General features: G+C 44.3%; 1 protein-coding gene across 15 annotated transcripts in view; it reads right to left on the bottom strand.

The window, feature by feature from the left end:
- Positions 1–23,116, bottom strand: part of PPP2R5C (protein phosphatase 2 regulatory subunit B'gamma) — a 174,640-nt gene that overhangs the window by 61,224 nt on the left and 90,300 nt on the right. For all 15 annotated transcript variants that reach the window (XM_033191290.1, XM_033191287.1, XM_033191291.1 and 12 more), the window contains one exon: positions 12,522–12,721. In XM_033191290.1, the coding sequence (XP_033047181.1) occupies positions 12,522–12,721 (200 nt within the window). The remainder of the gene's footprint in view (positions 1–12,521; positions 12,722–23,116) is intronic.

A 23,116-nucleotide genomic window follows, 5' to 3' on the forward strand; every position in this document is an offset into this window, starting at 1 on the left:
CTAACAACTTTGGACATCTGAAAACACCCAGCTTTACTGAGATATAATTTATATACGATTAATTGTGCATATTTAAAGTGTACAATTTGATATTTAACATATGCATATACCTGTGAAACAATCATATAAATCAGATAATGAACATACTCGTCATCCCAAAAGTTTCTCAGTAGCCTTCTGAAAATACAATAAACATGAATTGGTTGACTGGAGGTAGAGATGGCTAGAACTGGGGAGGGGTGAAGTAGGAAAAAGATTAACTTTTTAAAATGTTTTCATATTTGTTTCATTTGTTATCACATAAGCATGTATTTCTTTTACAATTTAAAAACGTCAAAGGAAAATCTCAAAATCATAAGAACAAACAAACCTCTAAAAAACGGCTTACTTTGGGAGGCTGAGGCGGGAGAATCACGAGGTCAGGAGATCGAGACCATCCTGGCTAACACGGTGAAAACCCATCTCTACTAAAAATACAAAAAATTAGCCAGGTGTGGTGGCGGGTGCCTGTAGTCCCAGCTACTCGGGAGGCTGAGGCAGGAGAATGGTGTGAACCCGGGAGGTGGAGCTTGCAGTGAGCCGAGATCACGCCACTGCACTCCAGCCTGGGCGACAGAGCGAGATTCCGTCTCAAAAAGAACAAAAAACAAAAAAAACCAAAAAAACAAAAACAGCTTACTGATATTTAAAGTGGAAAAATCATTCTCTGGATTTCAAAAAGTACTTGGGAATGCATGATTTAAAACCTCACTTGAAATAAATGTGTTGACTGAAACTCCATTGGTCAATATACTATCCCTTTTAATTCAACACATTCTTTCCTCTCCCAAACTATCATCACCCTTACAGCAAGTAAAACTTTCCAGAACACACTGTAAATATCAGCTATAAAAATAGAAGAAGGAACGTGCTCTACATCAGTCCCTAAGTGAAGCACAGGACACCCATCTCGGGGTGCAGGGTGTGAGACCTCCCCCAGGACCCGGCCAAGAGATTCTAAGAACACTCTCATGCTCATAAAACGTGTAAGTCAACATCAAATCACTTACAGACAGTGTGGATTAAAATAATATGATGAACTAGTTTTCCCTGGAAACTCACAAGAGTCCTGATAAAAACAGTACTATGATTACATACAGATAGCTTGTTTTTATTTTATGTTTTTAATTAATTAATTTTTTTTTTGACAGCGTTTCGCTCTGTTGCCCAGGCTGGAGTGCAGTGGTGCAATCTCGGCTCACTGCAACCTCCACCTCCCGGGTTCAAGCAATCCTCCTGCCTCACCCTCCTGAGTAGCTGGGACTACAGGTGCCCGCCACCATGCCTGGCTGATTTTCATATTTTTAGTAGAGATGAGAGTTCACCATATTGGTCAGGCTGGTCTTGAACTCCTGACCTCAGGTGATCCACCTGCCTTGGCTTCCCAAAGTGCTGGGATTACAGGCGTGAGCCACTGCGCCTGGCCGCTTGTTTTTAAGAAAGAAAAATATCTTTACTGGTTTTTGATGACAAATGTGGTACATAACTCTTAATTTTTTTTTTTTTTGAGGCAGAGTCTTGCTCTGTTGTCCAGGTAGGAGTGCAGTGGCACAATCATACCTCATTGCAGCCTTAAGCTCCTGGGCTCAAACAAGCCTCCCACCTCAGCCCTGAGTAGCTAGGCATACAGGCGCAGGTATGCCCCACACCCAGCTATTAACAACTTTTCTTTCTTTTTTTTTTTTGAGACAGTCTTGCTCTGTCGCCCAGGCTGGAGTGCAGTGGCATGATCTCAGCTCACTGCAACCTCTGCCTGCCGGGTTCAAGCGATTCTCCTGCCTCAGCCTCCTGAGTAGCTGAGATTACAGGCGTGTGCCACCACGCCTGGCTAATTTTTGTATTTTTAGTAGAGACATGGTTTCACCGTGTTGGCCAGGCTGGTCTCAAACTCCTAACCTCAGATGATCTGTCCGTTTCGGCCTCCCAAAGTGCTGGGATTACAGGTGTGAGACACTGCCTGGCCTAAAAAATTTTTTTTGTAGACACAAGATCTTGCTATATTGCCCAGGCTGGTCTCCAACTCCTGACCTCAAGTGATCCTTCTGCCCTGGCCTTCCAAAGTGCTGGGATTATAGGCATGGGCCACTGTGCCTGGCCCATTGAGGATTTTTTTTTTAATTGCAAAAGTGTATAGTAAAAGGGAAAAGTTCACATACCACCCAAAGGCACCTACTGTTAACAGTTTGTACTGTATTCCTTCAGCTTTATTATTTATTTATTTATTTTAGATGGAGTCTTGCTCTGTCATCGGGCTGGAGTGCAGTAGCGTGATCTTGGCTCATTGCGACCTCTGCCTCCAGGGTTCAAGCGATTCTCCTGCCTCAGTCTCCTGAGTAGCTGGGACTACTCAGGTAGTCCCGAGTAGCTGGGCATGGGGTGCACGACCCCATGCCCAGCTAATTTTTGTATTTTAGTAGAGACGGGGTTTCACCATGTTGGCCAGGCCTTCAGCTTTACTTTACAAATCTATTGATAAAATGGAACCAAATCGATCTGCAGTGTGGACGGTGTTGCAGGGCTGGGTCACTGCACTCTGTAGAGTATTTCACAAGTTGCTTTCTCTTCCTAAGTTTGATTTTATTTTCATGAATTTATTTATATGTTACAAACATGAAATCATACTTCAGACTATGTATTTTTAATCTTCCAATCACCATTTAAACTCATCTACCTCTCTATGAAGTAGTTCTACAGCATGATAACCTTCTAAATAAGAAAACAGAGGCCAGGCCCGGTGGCTCACGCCTGGAATCCCAGCATGCTGGGAGGCCGAGGTGGGTGGATCACCTGAGATCAGGAGTTTGAGACCATCATAGCCAACGTGGTGAAACCCTGTCTCTACTAAAAATACAAAAATTAGCTGGGTGTGGTGGTGCGTGCCTGTCATCTCAGCTACTTGGGAGGCTGAGGCAGGAGAATTACTTGAACCTGGGAGGTTGCAGTGACCCGAGATTACACCACTGCACTCTAGCCTGGCGGCAGAGCGAGACTCAGTCTCAAAAAAAAGGAAAAGTTAAGTAACCTCAAGGTATCAGAGTCTGGAGCAAGAATTAGAAGTAAGTCTCGTACTAATGCGAAGAAAGAAGGCTGCATTGAGGCGTCCCCCTGGTAAGCGTTCTGAGAAATCTTGGAGGCTTGTCCCTTTCTGGCCCACTTCCAAAGACACTGACAACTTTGTCACGGGGGCTACCCAGCTTTCTATGTTGTTTCCCCTTTCATCCTAGCTGCTCGGAAAGGCAGAAGCATTACAGCTATTTGCAGCACTAACTGAAGCTTACAGAACCAAGCCGCTCACCTAAAGTAACACAGTGGATGAAAGTTGAGTGGACCCGACCGTCTAATCTGCCCAGAGAAGCACACAACTCCCTCCCTTCTGGGGAATTCTTGCTCCTTGACTCCGTCGAGTGGTTTGGTGGGCACATGACGCAGTCTGAGTCACAACCATAGTACCCCACCTCCCTAGCTACAGCAATGGGATCAAGGGCAGGCAGGGGACAGGAGGCATCAGGCCTCTTCTGGCAAGCTAGCAAGGGCCATGCTTTCCTCTGTTGTCATAGAGGGATGTCCCAAAGAAGGAAGGTTGCATACAGAGAGCAGGGGAGATGGGACATGGAAGGAAAAGCTGTCCCTTAGTCTGTGGACTAAGTGTGAGTGACCCAGTGTCTGCCTGGTAAACTCCCTTGTGAGGGTAAACCACAGTAAATTGGGTGTTGGCCCCTGTTAACCCAAAGAGCTCTAAATAATGTTAACAGATAAGACCCAACTCAGGCCTTTCCTACACCAGGGCCCATGCTCTTTCCTGGAACCAGCATTCCACTTGCTCAAGTCAGAAACCTGCATGTTGGTTCCTCTCTCCAAGTATCTCAACCAAATCCACCCTGAATTGTGTTTCTACCTTCTCAACATCTCTGCATTTGCCCATTTCTCTCCGCCATCAAAGCTGCTTGGCTCATTCCACCACCTCTCCCCTGAAATGCTACAGATGTTGAGCTGGTCCCTTCATGCATTATTTTGACACCCATTCCCATCTATTCTTCACACTGCAGCCAGAGCACACAGGGTGGTCCCAGCTCTCCCAATGACCTGAAGTCCTCAGTTTCCGTCAAGCTCCCCAGGATCTAGACTCCAGCCCCACCCAATCGGGAGCTCCAGGCCTGGCTCAAACCCAAACACATCTTACTTTCTCTAGTCTTTGGGCCTTGGAGGAGCTGTTTCTTCTGCTGGGAACACTCCCCTTCCCTTCCCTCCTCTATATAGCTTTCACTGAGCCAGCTAGTCCTGAATGGTGGGGGCCGCTGGTGTAGATGCCACTTCTCTGGGGCGCCCTGACAAGGGATTAGGCCTCCTAGGCCTGTGCTCTTACCAGACCTTACACTGACCGCCACTGCAGTCCTTGGCCCTCATAACGTCTGCTGCCTCTTCTTGTCTCCCAGACCAGTAAGGGTGGATATCATACAGTAGAGACTATATTATTTTTTTCCTTGGGGTAGCCCCAAGCGGTAGCATGGTGCCTGCAATACACATTTCTTGCATGACGGAGTGAGTACAACAGGCTGCCTTCTCAGTGGTCCAGCACAATAGATTTGGGTAATTCTAGAGAGGTCCACCCTAATGCGAAGTACTTCCGAGTCATCCGATTCATTCAACCACCAATCCAAGCAATTCCTTTTCTGATCTTCAGGTTATTTTCATTGATGACTATGAAGACTAGTCTTAATGCTCAAGTCTACGCAGAAAACCTCATATTGAATGAATATTTATTGAGTCTAAAAAGGCAGTGTGCTGAATTCAGTGGAAGAAATGCAAGAGTATAATAAGTTGCTCTCTGAGGGAATTGACAATCCAAAGATGGGACCATGCAGGACGTTATTCAAAACAGTTTTTAAAGTTTTGGCTTGCCTGAGGATGACGTGGAGAACAGTGGAAACACACAGCACAGCGACACACCCCCAGAGAGTCCACAGGTCTAGGGTGGACCCGAAGAATCTGCATTTCTTTTTTTTTTTTTTCAGACGGAGTCTCACTCTGCCGCACCCAGGCTGGAGTGCAGTGGTGCGATCTTGGTTCACTGCAACCTCCCACTGCCGGGTTCAGGTGATTCTTCCACCTCAATCTCCCAAATAGCTGGGATTACAGGCCCCTGCCACCACACCCGGCTAATTTTTTGTATTTTTAGTAGAAATGGGGTTTCATCATGTTGACCAGGCTGGTTTAGAACTCCCAACCTCAGGTGATCCGCCAGCCTTGGCCTCCCAAAGTGCTGGGATTACAGGTGTGAGCCACCACACCCAGCCAAGAATCTGCATTTCTAACAAGCTTAAAGGCTGTTGAAGCTGCAGCCTTTGAGTAGTACTGTTTTAGAAAAATAGCTCTCAAACTTTTTGGTCTCAGACCCCTACTAAACTCCTCAAAACAATTACAAATCCTAAAGAACTTTTGTTTACAAGAATTATATCTATTGATATTGGCCATATTAGAAATTAAACCAGAGAAATTAAAAAAAAAAATCCCAACTTGGGAGGCTGAGGCAGGATGATTACTAGAGGCCAGGAGTTCAAGACCAACTCAGGAAATGTAACCAGACTCCATCTCTTTTTTTTTTTTTGAGACAGAGTCTCACTCTGTTGCCCAGGCTGGAGTGCAGTGGCTCAATCTCAGCTCACTGCAACCTCCGCTTTCCAAGTTCAAGCGATTCTCCTGCCACAGCCCCCCAAGTAGCTGGGATTACAAGTGTGCGCTACCAAACCCAGCTAATTTTTGTATTTTTAGTAGAGACGGGGTTTCACCATGTTGGCCAGGTTGGTCCTGAACTCCTGATCTCAGGTGATCCGCCTGCCTTGGCCTCCCAGCGTGCTGGGATGACAGGCGTGAGCTACTGCGCCTGGCCCAGACTCCATCTCTTAAAAAAAAAATCAGCTAGGTGTAGTGGCACACACTTGTAGTGTAGACTCAGCTACTTGTGAGGCTGAGGCAGCGGGAGGGGGAGGATTGCTTGAGCCAAGGAGTTTGAGTCTGTGGTGAGTAATGAGCATGCTGCTGTACTCTAGTCTGGGCAACAGAGCAAGACCTCATCTAAAAAAAAAAAAAAAAGAAAAAATATCATGTCTTAGTATAAATGACATATATTTATGCATGATAACTGTATTTTCCAAAACAAATAAGTGAGCAAAGTGGCACTGTTTTACATTTCTGTAAATCTCTTTAACATCTGGTTTAATAGAAAAATGCTGGATTATCATATCTGCTTCTGTGTTCAGAATGCTTAGGTTGAAATACAGGATGAAAGTCTGGTCCCACACAGATAATGTAGTTGACAAGGAAGGAGTATCTGTCTAATAGTGTTTTCATTGTCTACATCAAAATTCAACCGGTAGTAGTTTATTAGGGCGAGCTCCTGAGACCCACCAATGAGGGTCTGTACTCTCACATTCAAATCCAGCGCTGGATTGTGCACGCTGAATGGCTCTCTTGCCACAAATGACTCTGTAACCTCTACCAGTCATTTGGAAAATACTTGTTCACTGAGTTATGTGGCTCTTCCAAGTGGTGACTCACTTCATCATATCTATTAAAAATCCTGCTCATTCCCATCACCACTGAGCTCAGCAGGAGTGTCTGCAGCTTTGGGAGGCTGAAGCTCACCCTGCTGCATATAAATTTTCCAAAATCCAAAATTTCTGGCTGGGTGTGATAGTTCATGCCTATAATCCCAGCAATTTGGGAGGCCGAGGCGGGTGGATTGCTTGAGCACAGGAGATCGAGACCAGCCTGGTCAATAGAGTAGAGACCCTGTGTCTACAAAAAATAAAAAAAAATCAGCTGGGTATGGTGGTGCATGCCTGTGGTTCCAGCTACTTAGGAGGCTGAGGTGGCAGGATGACTTGAGTTCGAGGCTGCAGCGAGCTATGACTATGCCAGTGTACTCCGCTGGGGCGACAGAGCAAGACTGCATCTCTAAAAACAAAATGGAACAAAACTTCCCTAGAAAGCTCAAATTTTATCACTGACGACAAATGTTGTCAGTTATTTTCCTTAAAGTGATTTTCTCGTTTTGCTTATTTTTTCAGAAGATGCCCGCCAAATATTCAAAGTCTGAATAACTGGTTTGTCGGTCAGTTTTCAGGTAAAAATGGTGTTCCATGAAAACAGCAGCAAGTTCGGCCGACAGCTCCATTGCACAAGCGCTCTCCCTCCTGACTACTGCACCAGCAGCAGATGAGTTTTATGAAAACTTCACATTTCATCATAGAGTCCTAAGACCATGTGTGCACAAGGGTCATGAAATAATAAAATTAATCTATTCTATTGCTTCATTTAGGCCACTAAGTGAAACTGGCAGTTTTTGTTTCTACTGGGTGTGTGGTTGTCAGCTTGGTGCCACCACTGTGCTTCTTGCTAAGGTGCAAGATGTTGTACCTACTACTGCCTCTGCACCATCGGTGCAAATTTCAACACAGTGAAAAAGTCAATGGAAGTCTTAGCAGTATGATGGAAATAGTTCTAACACCACAGACCCTCTGAAAGGCTCTTGAGGAGACCAGGCATCTCTGATTCCCTGACGTGGATGAGAACCCTGATTTAGAAGATAAGAGACTCTACATGTCCTGATCGGGGGTCTACTGTAGGCTCTAGGAGGCTTGCACCCTCTGAAATCATGTAAAAACTGCTAGATATGTCAAATTTTCAGATTTTGAAGGGGTGCAACCCCTAACCTTAACTCTTTAGTTACTGTTAACAAAGCAGCTTTACTTTTACGACATTGAGTTTTTTAAAAGCTACAATTAGTTTTGCTACCGGTGTTTTGACTATCAGAAGAAGGTCCATGCCCGAGAAACAGATTAACTGGATAATTTAATTGAAAAAAACAGGTGGCTGATTATATTTAAACACGGCTGAAATTAATGACGGAGCTGGTGTAACTTAGACCTGGGAAACTGCATGCCAGGAGCTGGCTCCCCTGGGAATTGCTCCTCCCCCACCCGCATCTCTCTGAATCCAATAAGCTTTTTTATCTGGAAAAGAAAAGGGTCAAGCTAGATGATCAGTATGTTTCCATTAATTTCTAGGTCTAAAGTCTATGATGTATAAAAATACACAACACACAAGGAGCTGCTCAGCATAACTGGCTGTCGGGAAACGCACATCAAAACCACAATGAGGTGCACTTCATACCCACTAGGACGGCTGCAATAAAACAGATCATAGCAAGTGTTGAGGAGATGGAGAAACTGGAACCCCCGTACACTGCTGATACGACCATAAAACGGTGCAGCCATTGTGAAAACGGTCTGGTAGTTCTTCAAAATGTTCAAGTTACCACATGACCCAGCGACTCGACTCCTAGGTATATGCCCAAGAGATGTGAAAACACACATTCATACAAAAGCTTGTGTATCAGTGTTCAGAGCAGTCATTCCTAACAGCCCCCAAATAGAAATAATACGGCGTCCATCAACAGATACATGGATAAATAAAATGTAGTATATCTGTACAATGGAATATTACGGGGCAATAAAAAGGAATGAGGTACTGGCATGTGGATGGACCTTGAAAACATTATGCTAAGTGAAGGAAGGCCGACACCAAAGGGTACATATTCTGTAATTCCACTTACATGAAATGTCCACAACAGGCAAATCCATAGGGACAAAAAGTCAATCAGTGGTTGCTCAGGGCTAGAGGCGGGTGAGGGAGGAGGGAACAATGGCAGTGACTATTAATGAGTACAGGATTTCTTTCTGAGGGGATGAAACAGTTCTAAAACCAGATGTGAAAATGGCTGTACAATCCCATACTCATATTAAAAATCACTGACTCACACACTTTAAATGGGTGAATTCTAAGCTATGTGAATAATATATCAGTAGATCTGTTAAAAAATAAAAAATCGGCCGGGCGCGGTGGCTCAAGCCTATAATCCCAGCACTTTGGGAGGCCGAGACGGGTGGATCACGAGGTCAGGAGATCGAGACCATCCTGGCTAACATGGTGAAACCCCGTCTCTACTAAAAAATACAAAAAACTAGCCGGGCGAGGTGGCGGGCGCCTGTAGTCCCAGCTACTCGGGAGGCTGAGGCGGGAGAATGGCGTAAACCCGGGAGGCGGAGCTTGCAGTGAGCTGAGATCCGGCCACTGCACTCCAGCCTGGGCGACAGAGCGAGACTCTGTCTCAAAAAAAAAATAAATAAATAAATAAATAAATAAAAATAAAACAAAATAAAAAATCTAGCAGCCCAGTCTAATAAGCAGGATACTTAAAAGTAGCAGCATTAGCAGTACAACTATAAAGCTTTGGATTTTTCAAAAAAAGTGGAAATTAATGTCTCTAAAAATATTATGACCGGCCGGGCGCGGTGGCTCAAGCCTGTAATCCCAGCACTTTGGGAGGCCGAGACGGGCGGATCACGAGGTCAGGAGATCGAGACCATCCTGGCTAATACGGTGAAACCCTGTCTCTACTTAAAAATACAGAAAACTAGCCGGGCGGCGAGGCGGGCGCCTGTAGTCCCAGCTACTCGGGAGGCTGAGGCGGGAGAATGGCGTAAACCCGGGAGGAGGAGCTTGCAGTGAGCTGAGATCCGGCCACTGCACTCCAGCCTGGGTGGCAGAGCAAGACTCCGTCTCAAAAAAAAAAAAAAAAAAAAAAAAAAAAATTATGACCAAAATATACACACTCCCACCCCCAACAAGAAACAAACAGAACAACAGGCATGGCTAAAGGCTGCTTAAGCGTTAAGCACACAGGGGCTCTAAGCTGCAGAGCTTCTCACCAGACGTGAACCACAAAGAGGCGCAGGCTTTTGCCACCTGCCACACCAGGCCTAGGCACTGTACAAGCAGCCTGTACAAGGACAGAGGCCTTGTACAGGCTGCTTAAATTCTTGACAAGAGGGTCACAAACCAAGGCCAGGCACCACCCCACCGCCTGTGTTCTTCCTTCTTTCACTATACTTCTCATCAACTCTTCTGAACTCAGAGCAGAAAGGAAAGGAAATGAACTGTCCCTTGCTCTCACAGTGACCACAGACAAGCATCTCATGTGCCTCCATCTTCACGGGACGGTCTAATTCATCACCAAGTTTCCACTCCGTGCCTTCTTCCCGCCCACGTGGGCAGAAGGCAGAAATCACATTCTCAGTGTTGCAACTCTGTTTCACCTGGATGACTTTTACTCACGGCATTACCATAATCTAAAATGATATATTATTGGTTGGCTTATTTTATGGTTGTCTCCCACACGAAAATGAAAGCTTTAGGAGGGCAGAAGTCTCGTTCGCCATTCTGTTTCCTCACCCCAAAACGTATCTGGCCCGCGGTGGATGCTCAGTCTGTGTCTGCTTGCTGCTTAGGGAGCCCAGGGGCTGACAACACTCTGGAGCCTGGCATGAGGTTCGGGTGGGAAACAAGTTAAGACCAGCAGGAGGAGAATCAAGTTAGGAAACAATTATAAACAGGGAGAGGAGAGGCAATGACCACTTAATCTATAAGAATAGCCTCCAGGGCTTTTAAGTATCATACCTAAATGGTGCCAGTGACCCACACTGCTACTGCGAAATACAAAGCACAGACGGTGGGGAGCACACCTGGCTCAAGGGCAGGCATTCGACCTGAACCAGGCCGGCAGGAGTCTTGTCATTCTTTGTAGACTCTTTCCTCTTAGGTTAAAGAGCGGGAATCAGAGACTTTCTCAAACACAGGAAAATCTTCCACACACGTCAACTTAATATAGAATTTATATACTTATAAATCTAACATATAATACAATAAAATGAATACATAATAAGGAAGCATTAAGCAACAGGGGGAAATGAAATATTCAATACATGATGTAGGGAGAAATAATTTTTCAATAATTTTAGAAGAAAATAAATTTAAAAGAAAATGAAGTTCTATCCCTAACCCACGTCATAAAAAAAAAGACAAAACAAAACCGGAATGTCCTAACACAAAGAAATGATAAACGCTTGAGGTGATGGAAACCCCAATTACCCTGATTGGATCATTACAGATTCTATGCTTCCAACTAAATACCACACACTCCATCCATATGTACAACTATTACATATCCATACTTAAAGAAAAATGATTATAACACGTAATGTGCACAACAAAATTATGAAAGTAATAGGAGAAAATATTAGAGATTTTTATGATTCTGGGGCTAGAGTTGGCTTCCAAAGTAATTGAGAGTTAAAATTAATGAAAGAAAAAGAAAGAAAAAAAGCTAGTCCCCAAGTGTCACTAGTCTGAACAGGTAAGGTTTTAGGGTATATATTCTCTGCTCAGTTTATGCCCATAACTATTCTTCAGGCACAAGTCAGGGACAGGAACCCACATGGCTTTTGTAGTCCTTAGGCTGACTACACAGTAGCCATGCCAGTGAATTCTGAACATTAAGAGTTAACAACAGTAAGTTAAAACAATCAAGTTGATCTCAACCTCTGACACAGTAGACTGAACTATGACAAAGAACATTACTTTCATCTTTTTCCAAAGCAAACATACTAAAGAAGGAAATAAAAGTATTTTAGGTCAAGAAGTCTAGTCAATTCTGAAATGTATAGCTTTGGAAAAAAAAAAATCAGTAACTTAACAAAGAGCTCAATGAAAATTGGATTTAACATTTTACACTAAGCCACAATGACTCCCCAGTAAGTGTGTGTGGGGGGCACTAGTTTCAAAGGCAGATAAAATATCAACACTTCAAGAAAACTCAACGGAAAACTGGATTTCAGTGTCAAACAATAAATTGTGGTAATGGCACTGAATGAGGTGTTTCCAGGTGGTACTGACGGAGGAATGGGCTGTAAAGTATGACACTTCAGAAGACTGAGATCTGGGGGCTGAAAAAAACCAATAGGGAACTAACTGCAGGATGATAAGACTATCTCAGCCAGTCAGGACACACTGTCATTGATAGAGGAATGACAGAGAAGCATTGATAGAGGAAGGCCTTCCTAGCCAATCAGCACGGGCTGTCCTGATCCCAGCACTGACAGGCGGAGGCCTTCTTAGCCAATAAGCAAGAACTATTCCGACACCAGTTTGGTTCTGTCAATATTTCAACTCTATCCCATCATGAGAATTTTCCTGCACATGGATGGACAAAATTTTTACTTCGGAACTATAAAAAGGCCCTAGTGTATTAATGTTAAATACGTTTTTAAAAAATTTAAAGAGGATAAAATAATAAATAGAAATACAAATTCTAACATTTCTACCCCATAGGGTAGTTGTGAGGATTAAATGAGTTAATAAATGCAAAGCACTTAGACTGGTCCCTAGAAGGCAACTGACTTCCCTTACTATTATTATCATTGTAATCCAGGATACAAAGAAAATTTTCATTCTTCAAGTACAACTACAAATTCTGGAACAGGAGGATGCTTCTCCTGGGTAGCACTGTGTTAGGCTCAGATGTCTTGGCCTGTCCTGTTTCTAAATCAGACCCGGGACACACTAGTTAACCTGCAATCACTTACCATATGGACTACTTCTGGGTAAATAGGTTCTGTGATCACATTCCGATTATGGGTGATATATTCCACCATTTCACTTAAAGCAGCTCGTTTTACCTCCTTCCACTTTAGGTCACTTAGTGGATCAGAAACAAAGTCAAAGAGGACGCAACACTGACGTAACTTCTGGATAAAAAGCTTCTCTTGATCAGCAGGAGGAACATCTGAAAAGCAGAAAGCAAAGTATATCGATCACAAAAGTGCTTAACCCAAAGTTATTGTGAAACACATTTAAGCTTTCTTCTATTTTTATTTTGAGTAGAGGTTCAAGGAAAAAGGAGATGGGGTGGGGTATACAAAGGTTAAATATTCCTTAAAGAAAATAAAAAGAAAAAAACCAGCTAGTTGCTGGTCATACTATATGTTTGGTAGGATGAAGTTTTTATGCTTTTTAAGTCTTTCAAACCATGTTGAGAGCACTGTTCGAAATAAACTCCATCTACATGTGTTCATTCAACAAATACTATCTGCGCAGCAATCATCACAGGCCCCGTGTGGGGCAACGGAATGAGAGGCAACCAGTAAGGCCCATGTCTGGGGAAAGGCATGGACACATTCACACCAGGTGATAGCTGCAGAATTTAGGTTCAGGCAGGGTAAAGAAGACCAGAGGGGGAAGGGTGCCTCCTTATGTCTGTCTACAGGCTCTCAGCTTACAACATGGGAAGGGCAGGTGGTTGTCCACGCTTGCTAGATGACAAACAGAGCAACTGGCATCAGTCCGAAGATGTAACAGTCCAAACTGATGTTCCTTCCAAACATTCAAAGAGTTAGCACCTTAGGGCCCCACCAAGCACACTGCATTTCCCTCACCCTTGTCTACAGTCAAGGCTTATCACACACGATGACTGACGTTAATGATGACGGCAATTTAGAAACAGCAGTAACGATAACGATGACTCAGTGAGCGCTTACCTGGGCCAGATATCATCCTAAAAACTTTACACAGATGGACACTTTCTTGTCATTTAATCTCTATGACTGCACAACAGAGATAAAGAAAGAGGTTTAGAAAAATCACTGCAGGGCTGGCAAGTGGATGAAGTTAAATTCAAACCAAGCTCTGAATGACTGCCCGGTATTCTGGGAAGTCTGGAAAACTATCTGCCACTGGGAGTGTGACAGCTTCCCTGGGCTGAAGAGGAGATCAGTGGTGATATTCATAAATGGGACTGACTGATACACATACTGAAATGTGTCAAAGATTTGCAAAATGATTTAGGAGATTTGCATAACTCGGTGAACAAGTATTTTCCAAATGATGAATAAATAGTGTTAACACCATTCCAGAGCAAAAGAGCCATTCAAAGTACAAAGCAGACCACTTGATTCAAAAGAATAACATTTACAGACAGCTTTCACTGATACGGTTTCAGATTCCACATTCCAGATTCCTTTAAGAAACTACCCACGCTAAGTTCTGGTGTAATATCAAAGCAAATGTCCACAGCTATCCGAAAAGGCTACTCAAATACTCCTCCCTTCCCAACCATGTTTTCCCACACTTCCACCACAGCAATATATGGCAACAGACCGAATGCAGACGCAGACAGGGGAATCCTTGTCTTAATGTCTCCTATGAAGCCAGACATTACAGAGATTTGCAACAGTATAAAACTATGCTACTCTTACCACTAAATTAGGTTTTGTTTTGGAAAACATGGGTCTTTCTTTCCTTTTGAGACAGAGTGTCGCTGTTGCCCAGGCTGGAATGCAGTGGTGTGATCTTGGCTCACTTCAACCTCCGCCTCCTGGGTTCAAATGATTCTTGTGCCTCAGCCTCCCCAGTAATTGTGACTAAAGATGTGTGCCACCACACCCAGCTAATTTTCGTATTTTTAGTAGAGACGGGGTTCCACCATGTTGGCCAGGCTGGTCTTGAACTCCTGGCCTCAAGTGATCCACTGCTCACCAGTGTTAGCCACTGGTCAACGTGGCTAAATCATTAAAAATGTGCTGTTTCTGTTAAAATGTAATAGGTTTATTATATTTTAATAAATTAATAAATACATGTTTAAAAATTTTTCCAGTTTAATTTCAAATTGGTCAATAGCAATAGCTAAATTCACATAAAGAGTGCTCTTTCGGGTCCTGCATAGTTTTTTTAGGAGCACTGGGGCCCTGAGACCCACTGCCTCAGGCCAGCCTCCAGGGAGTGTCCTGGGGGTGGCGGGGTTTTCCTGCTTTCCTGCAGCTCCTGCGCTTCCTCTGGTGCCGAGCATTTCCACACTCCTCTTTCCCTTCCCTGCCCCTACTGTCAACTTCCTGTTGAGGTTCCTTCTACAAGGCCTTTCCTTACTGCCTAGGTAAGATGTATGACTCTGAGCAAGTCATTTGGCACTTGTTAGAGCTTTAAACAGTTAGCTCTCTGCTTAGTACCTCTTACTCCCAACTAGATGCTTTTTGAGGGTAGGTGCCATGTGATTATGTCTTCTAGTTCTCTATATGCCCAAATGCCCAACATTGAGCCTTGCAAATAACAGGCACACACACAGACTCTCCTGTCTGAGCAGACCCATTCTGTAGGAAGCTACCGCTTCCGTTTCCTACACTGCATTCAGAGATCAGAAGCACACACGGGAGACTACGGGAGTGGAGTGTACTGCCTGTAGGATCCTAAAACACCATGAGAACAAAAACTTGATTCCTAAACACTCAGTGGCTGCGCAACTATTTGAAACGAGTAACCGTCATTACAATGTTTAGGACTCTTCACATTCAGATACCCAGCCTTTTTCGATGAAAAAGGTTCATTTTTGGAATTACCTCTTTGCTTGCCTTCAATTCCCATCAATTCTACACCTTTGTACCCTAATTTGCCAGGATTACCTGAAATGAGCTCACGTGTGTTGTCACAGCCTGTGTATTTGGAGCTGTTTGGCATTCTCACATTCTTGGCACTACGGAGAGCTGAGAGTCCACCGTTTCCTCTACGAGCCATGCTATGCACAGCTTGGCTCCTAAGGAGTGGTCAATTAAGTCCTTCAAGAACATGTCCTCGCCGAATCCTAACAGCAGTCCAAGCCAGTACCGTTCCCCCCCTCTGAAGGCAAGGACACTGGTGCGAGCGCCAGCATAGCTTGCCTAAGGCCGCGCTGCGATGCAGTGGCAGATACAGACACGAGGGCCGAATGTACCCTTTTCAGGGAACTGAAACTCAAAAGGATGTTGGGATCATTCAGATTGGAGTTAAATAACTCATATGCCTCCAAATGCCCTAAAAGCATCCTTCGCTTTATAAACACTGCACGGGAACTGATACTCAGAATAAAGACTAAGTTGTCATCCAAACACAAAAGCAAATTTACTACAATTAAGAAGGAAGAGCAGAGTAACACTGTTTTTAATAAAATTTCTATCCAAAATGTTCTACAAGGCAAGTGAATTTCAATTATCCTAGGCTTCCAGACAGGGTGTTTCTGTACTATTTTTCCTTATAGACTATAAGCAGATACGCTTGTGATAATAATCTCATGAGCTCTTTTTTTCATTTAAAAAACCTCATTTTTTTTTTTTTTTTTAAGAATTTTACTGTTTTTTTTTTTTTTTTTTTTTTAAAAACCTGTAACAATGAGTTGGGTACAAAAGTAAAAAACTGAATCCTTGGGCCTTATCAAATATTTCCATATTTTTGGCCGGGCGCGGTGGCTCAAGCCTGTAATCCCAGCACTTTGGGAGGCCGAGACGGGCGGATCACGAGGTCAGGAGATCGAGACTATCCTGGCTAACATGGTGAAACCCCATCTCTACTAAAAAATACAAAAAACTAGCCAGGTGAGGTGGCGGGCACCTGTAGTCCCAGCTACTCGGGAGGCTAAGGCAGGAGAATGGCGTAAACCTGGGAGGTGGAGCTTGCAGTGAGCTGAGATCCGGCCACTGCACTCCAGCCTGGGTGACAGAGCGAGACTCCGTCTCAAAAAAAAAAAAAAAAGAAAACAAACAAACAAACAAACAAAAAAACAAATATTTCCATATTTTTTTGAATGCAAGTTAATTTAACAACTTCTTCATCAACATATTTTAAAAATCTTATTTTCTGCTGTGTTAACAGTACTGTAGCACTGGGAAATAAAAACGGGTGGAGGTGGTGGAAGAATATACTTTATACCATTATGCATTCTGATTTTTAACAGTAAAGTGTTATTACAAACGCCTTATACTTGTATAGATCATTTTAGCTTTTCCCATTATTTTAATTAACATGTTATTGTGAATTTGAGACAATTTCCAAATAGTTCAAGATAAATCCTCAATCATACCCAGGAGTAATATACATGGACATACTCATGCAAAACCTGTAGGGGGAGAGGAGAAAAGACCCAGGGCATCCAAAAACGACAGAAAGAAGGTGGAGATAAGAATGTGCAGCGGCCGGGCGCGGTGGCTCAAGCCTGTAATCCCAGCACTTTGGGAGGCCGAGATGGGCAGATCACGAGGTCAGGAGATCGAGACCATCCTGGCTAACACGGTGAAACCCCGTCTCTACTAAAAATACAAAAACTAGCCAGGCGAGGTGGCGGGCGCCTGTAGTCCCAGCTACTCGGGAGGCTGAGGCAGGAGAATGGCGTAAACCCGGGAGGCAGAGCTTGCAGTGAGCTGAGATCTGGCCACTGCACTCCAGTCCAGGCGACAGAGCGAGACTCTGCCTCAAAAAAAAAAAAAAAAAAAGAATGTGCTACTCTGGCCGGGCGTGGTGGCTCACGCCTGTAATCCCAGCACTTTGGGAGGCCGAGGTGGATGGATCATCTGAGGTCAGGAGTTCGAGACTAGCCTAGCCAACATGATGAAACCCCACCTCTACTAAAAATACAAAATAATTAGCTGGGTGTGGTGGCAGGTGCCTGTAATCCCAGCTACTTAGGAGGCTGAGGCAGGAGAATCGCTTGAACCCAGGAGGCCGAGGTTGCAGTGAGCTGAGATCACACCACTGTATTCCCACCTTGGTGGCAGAGCGAGACTCTGTCTCAAAAAAAAAAAAAAAAAAAAAAAAAAAAAGAAAAAATGTGCTATTCTTTAAAAAACGTATTTACTAAAAGGAAGCCTGTTATTAATCAGTGATAAATAGAGATGCTTAACAAAGGTGTACTTTAAAGTAGGATGGGAGCACTCCTGTCTAGCTTTCTACATGCCCCTGGCCCCAACAGTCAGGGAGGCACAGGAATTGAATGCATTTCACTGGCCACTGGTCTCCAGAGTGCAGGGTGAGCCTGGGGGTTACTCAAGATTGGGATATAGGCCGGGCGCTGTGGCTCAAGCCTGTAATCCCAGCACTTTGGGAGGCCGAGGCGGGCGGATCACAAGGTCAGGAGATCGAGACCATCCTGGCTAACACGGTGAAACCCCGTCTCTACTAAAAAATACAAAAAACTAGCCGGGCGAGGTGGCGGGCGCCTGTAGTCCCAGCTACTCGGGAGGCTGAGGCAGGAGAATGGCGTGAACCCGGGAGGCGGAGCTTGCAGTGAGCTGAGATCCGGCCACTGCACTCCAGCCTGGGCGACAGAGCAAGACTCCGTCTCAAAAAAAAAAAAAAAGATTGGGATGTAGAAAGAAAACAGCAGAGTGTCTATTTATACTTTTTTCTTCTACAAAGAACAAGAAATTACGACATACTAATACTCAATAGATGAATTTAGACGCAGTGGAGGTGTGTGCTGGAGGTTGTTTTTGCTTCCAGGCAAGCGTGGACAGAAGAGTTTGGAGACCACTACTGGGCAGTGAAGGCTTTTGTAAATGAGTCTTAAATGGTGAATACCACAGCCAGCTTCACTGATATTGCTAGCAACATGTACCTCAATTACAGAAGGGAGTGAGAGCTGTGACATACATGCTTAGCCACCAAATCCCAGAATATGAGGAAGTAAGGCTGAATCACTAAATTGTCACTATGCACCAAGAGGCACCATGTAAACTGCTTGTGGATAGGAAACTGATTGAAAAAAAGAAGCCAAGCTCACATTTACATGACAAGTCTTGGTGGTCAAAAGAAATGCTCCAAGAAACCATAAAGGACCAACTTTTAGCACGGCAGCTGCAGGCAGACAGCAGAACCAGGACTTTCTGCTGCACAGATGTTGGGGTCTTCCAAATAAACATTACCCCGATGGAGCAAGGAGACACAGCTGTAAAAACCACCAGCCTAGACAGTGACAACTCAAAAGATACCCCAGGAGGTGCAGGCTCATAAGGGTGGGAAGTACTTCCTGGTCACTCAGGTAGTATTCACTAAGCAGCTGATGCAACCAAGTTTCAAACACAGAGACCACAGTGTGACCAGGTCAAGCACCACCCTCAGCTTCCATGTATGTTTTTACTTTTTTAACTAGAGACAGGGTCTCACTACGTTGCCCAGGCTGGAGTACAGTGGTATAATCCTGGCTCACTGCAACCTCGACCTTCCAGGCTCAAGCCATCCTCCTGCCCTCCCTTTGAGTAGCTGGGACTACAGGCACGCACCACCACACCCAGCTAAATTTTAAATTGTTTATAGAGACACAATCGCACTATGTTGGCTAAGGTTGGTACTGAACTCCTGGGCTCAGGCGATTCTCCTGCCTCAGCCTCCCAAAAATGTTGGGATGACAGGTGTGAGCCACCACGCCAGCCCCACACGCATTCTTCCATGCACGGTGCTCCCAGGGTCCTGGGGAGGTCTATGCAAGTGGCGAGTCCACAGACAAGAGATCTCACGCAAAACAGAAAGAAGCGCTCAAGCTCTCAGAAAGGCAGGAGCCAACCTTTAGCGACGGTGCCATCTTGTCTTTCAAATATATTTATTCTTAGTACAAAGCGAGTAGGAACAAAGCTGAACTAACAACTTGAGGCAAATTTGGGATTCGTCATTAATATGTACTAAATTTCATTCCCCTCTATGTCCCAGATGAGGAAACTTAGCAGAGGATGAGTTTCCCCCACCAAGTAAACAAAAGCTCAGCAGTACTATTTTGTTTTTAAAGATAATATTTACATGCCATTTTTTGAAATGACCATTTCTCCATGACTTCTAGTGTCTCCTCTGTCCTAGAGCACGGTCTGTGCAGGCAGGGTTCTCTCTCTTCTTGGCCACTGCCTCATCCTGCACCACCTGGAGTCTGAGTTTCTAGAGCCCTAAAGGACTTGATGTCTGGTTGACTCCTGCGCCTGGTCCTTCCTCATGTTTTCACTGCTTGTGGCCCTTTGTATTTCCCATACAGATCTGGGGAGAACTTAAGAATTTGGCAGGATTGAGTCTTCCAGTGCGTGAACATGGACTATTTCACCAATTACTCAAGTTCTCTTTAAATGTCTCCCAATAAAGTCTTCTAATTTTCTTTCAAAAATGTGTGAAACATTAATTTTCAGATTTTATTCTTAGGTATTTGCTATGTTTTGATGTCATCATCAATGGTATCTTTAAAAACATTTAATTTTCTAACTGCTGTTGCAATAGAGAAAAAATGGTTTTTGAGTATCACTTTTATATGCAGCTATCTTGCTCAACTCTTAGGCGTTCTGATAACATATCTGTAAATCCCTCTGGTTTTCCCTTCATCTGCAAGTCCCCACACTGTTCATCTCTTTCTTATCTACTGGGCTGACCAGAACCTCTGAGCAACGCTGACAGGAGCAGTGAGAACGACCACGTGCACCCATCTCCGACTCAGAGGGCAGCTTTTACTAGCTAACCATTGATTTGACGCTGCTCTAGCAGCCCGTGGATAACAGTTACCCGAGTAAGAAACTGAACTATGGATTCAATGCTATCCCAATCCATATCCCAATACACACTTCTGTGGAACTGAATACATGGATTCTAAAACATATGTGGAAATGCAAGGCATTAAGACTAACCAAGACACCCCCGAGAAGAACAAAGCTGGAGGACTTGCTGTTCTAGAAATCAAGACTTCCTGTAAAGCTTCATGAATGAAAACAGCCAGGCTCTGTGCTGTCACACAGGCTTGTGCATAAATCGACACCTGACTTGTGACAGCAGCAGGTTGCAGAAGAGTGAGGAAAAGTTGGCCTTTCAACATGTTGTGTTGGGACAACTAGGTACACAGTGACAAAAAAGAAAGGAAAGAAAAGAACAAAGAAAGAAAGGAAGAAACTGGATCAAATTATATACATATATATTAAAAAAACAAACTCCTGGTGGGTTATAGACTTAAATCCGAAAGGCAAAACTCTAATGCTTTTAAAAAATAATACAGAAGAATGTCTTACATAGGGAAAGAAGTAGAGAAGGACTTCCTTAGACACAAAGCCAGTAATCATTAAAAGACTGGTTGATCTATATTAAAACTAAACATTTTTCTTCACCAAGACACCCACAAGGATGAAAAGGCAAGTCACAGGATAGAACTATCTGAATACATATAACCCACAGACTCATTCCCAGAACACACAAACATGTCCAATAACTCAGTAAGAAAGCTTCAGAGTACAAGCAGAAAAACAGGCAACAGTCTTAACCAGGTTCTTCACAAAATACATCCAAATGGCTAATCACTATGAAGGGATCGTCACTCTAATTAATAATAACCAGAGAAAGGCAAATTAAAACCACTACTGTCAACACCAAATAGTGCCTCAAGGAGCTGCTTTGTGGCTGGAGCCGGAACAGCACCATGGGCGGGGCAGTGCATTATCAGTGGTGTTGAGGACACACGCAGCTGGCAGCTAGGACGGCACTCCTGGCATATCACCTCACGACACTCACACATACATGCATCACAACGGAGGTACAGGAATGTCCACAGCACACCGTCCCAACAGCTCAGACTAGAAACAACCAAATGCCCATCAGTGGTGGATTAGGTACAAGTAAATGCAGTCTATATAGCATTCCAAAGCGACAGAGATGAATGAAATACAGCTACACACAATATGGATACGCCTTACGGAATACTCTCGCATCAAAGGGGCCGATAAGGAGGATTTATTCAGTATAATTTCATTTATAGGTAGAAACAAGCATCCCCAAAACTATAAAAGACTTATGGGGGCTTTTTGGGTGCCCAGCCTGAATGGTGGTTATGTGGGAATTTGCTTTATAATCATTCACTACACTTTTGTTTCATATGCTTCTGTATGTAAGTTATATTTCAAATAAAAAAAGGCTAAAGATACATGCATATGGCTAAAAAATGAAAATGGAAAGAACCTAGTGAGATGTGAGTCTCTTTGCCCGCACCCACCCTCTGGCCTCCCTCTCTTTTCCCAACTCCCACTGTTGCCAATCGGGGCATCCCTGGGCTGCTCCAGGGGCGCACTCAGGTGCACGATTGCCAGCCGTTTTCTGCGTGGTTTTAGATGCGTTCACACCGACGACCTCTAAACTCACCTGGATCTACCTGAGACTGGAAGCCACACTTGCACACACGAAATCCCAACAGTTTCTCTCTCTCTCTTTTTTTTTTTTTGAGACTGAGTCTCGCTCTGTTGCTTAGGCAGGAGGGCAGGGGCACGATCTTGGCCCACTGCAACCTCTGCCTCTTGGGTTCAAGCGATTCTCCTGCCTCAGCCTCCTGATTAGTTGGAACTACAGGGGCCCGCCACCACACCTGGCTAATTTTTGTATTTTTAGTAGAGACGGGGTTTCACCATATTGGTCAAGCTGGTCTCGAACTCCTGACTTTGTGATCCGCCTGCCTCGGCCTCCCAAAGTGCTGGGATTACAGGCAGGAGCCACCACGCCCAGCCCCCCAACACAGTTTCTAATGTTCCTCTACATAGTGTTTCATGTTGAAGAATTAAAGCTTCGAATTTTTTTTAATTGAAAAACTTTCCCAATAAGATAAGGATCTAGGTGATCTCTATTTTTTTCCTATTTGTATGAAGATTCTCTCTTAAAAGAAAGATCAGGCCGGGCGCGGTGGCTCAAGCCTGTAATCCCAGCACTTTGGGAGGCTGAGGCGGGCGGATCACGAGGTCAGGAGATCGAGACCATCCTGGCTAATACGGTGAAACCCTGCCTCTACTTAAAAATACAAAAAAAACTAGCCGGGCGACGAGGTGGGCGCCTGTAGTCCCAGCTACTCGGGAGGCTGAGGCAGGAGAATGGCGTAAACCCGGGAGGCGGAGCTTGCAGTGAGCTGAGATCCGGCCACTGCACTCCAGCCTAGGCGACAGAGCGAGACTCCGTCTCAAAAAAAAAAAAAAAAAAAAAAAAAAAGAAAGATCAGTAATTATGCTTGCAAATGGATAAAATAAAAACTGTGGTATGACATGTTTATCAGATCTAAAGCATGGGTGGGGAACAATTGGGATATAAGAACTAAAGTCTCAAGACCAGGCACGGTGGCTCACGCCTGTAATCCCAGCATTCTGGGAGGCCGAGGCGGGTGGATCACGAGGTCAGGAGATTGAGACCATCCTGGCCAACATGGTGAAACTCCGTCTCTACTAAAAACACAAAAATTAGCTGGGCGTGGTGGCATGCGCCTGTAGTCCCAGCTACTCGGGAGGCTAAGGCAGGAGAATCACTTCAACCCAGGAGGTGGAGGTTGCAGTGAGCTGAGATCACGCCACTGTACTTCACTTCAGATTGGAGAAAGAGTGAGACTCTGTCTCAAAATAAA

This window comes from Trachypithecus francoisi, unplaced genomic scaffold (genome assembly GCF_009764315.1).
Source record: "Trachypithecus francoisi isolate TF-2019V2 unplaced genomic scaffold, Tfra_2.0 Lachesis_group3, whole genome shotgun sequence".
NCBI lineage: Eukaryota > Metazoa > Chordata > Mammalia > Primates > Cercopithecidae > Trachypithecus > Trachypithecus francoisi.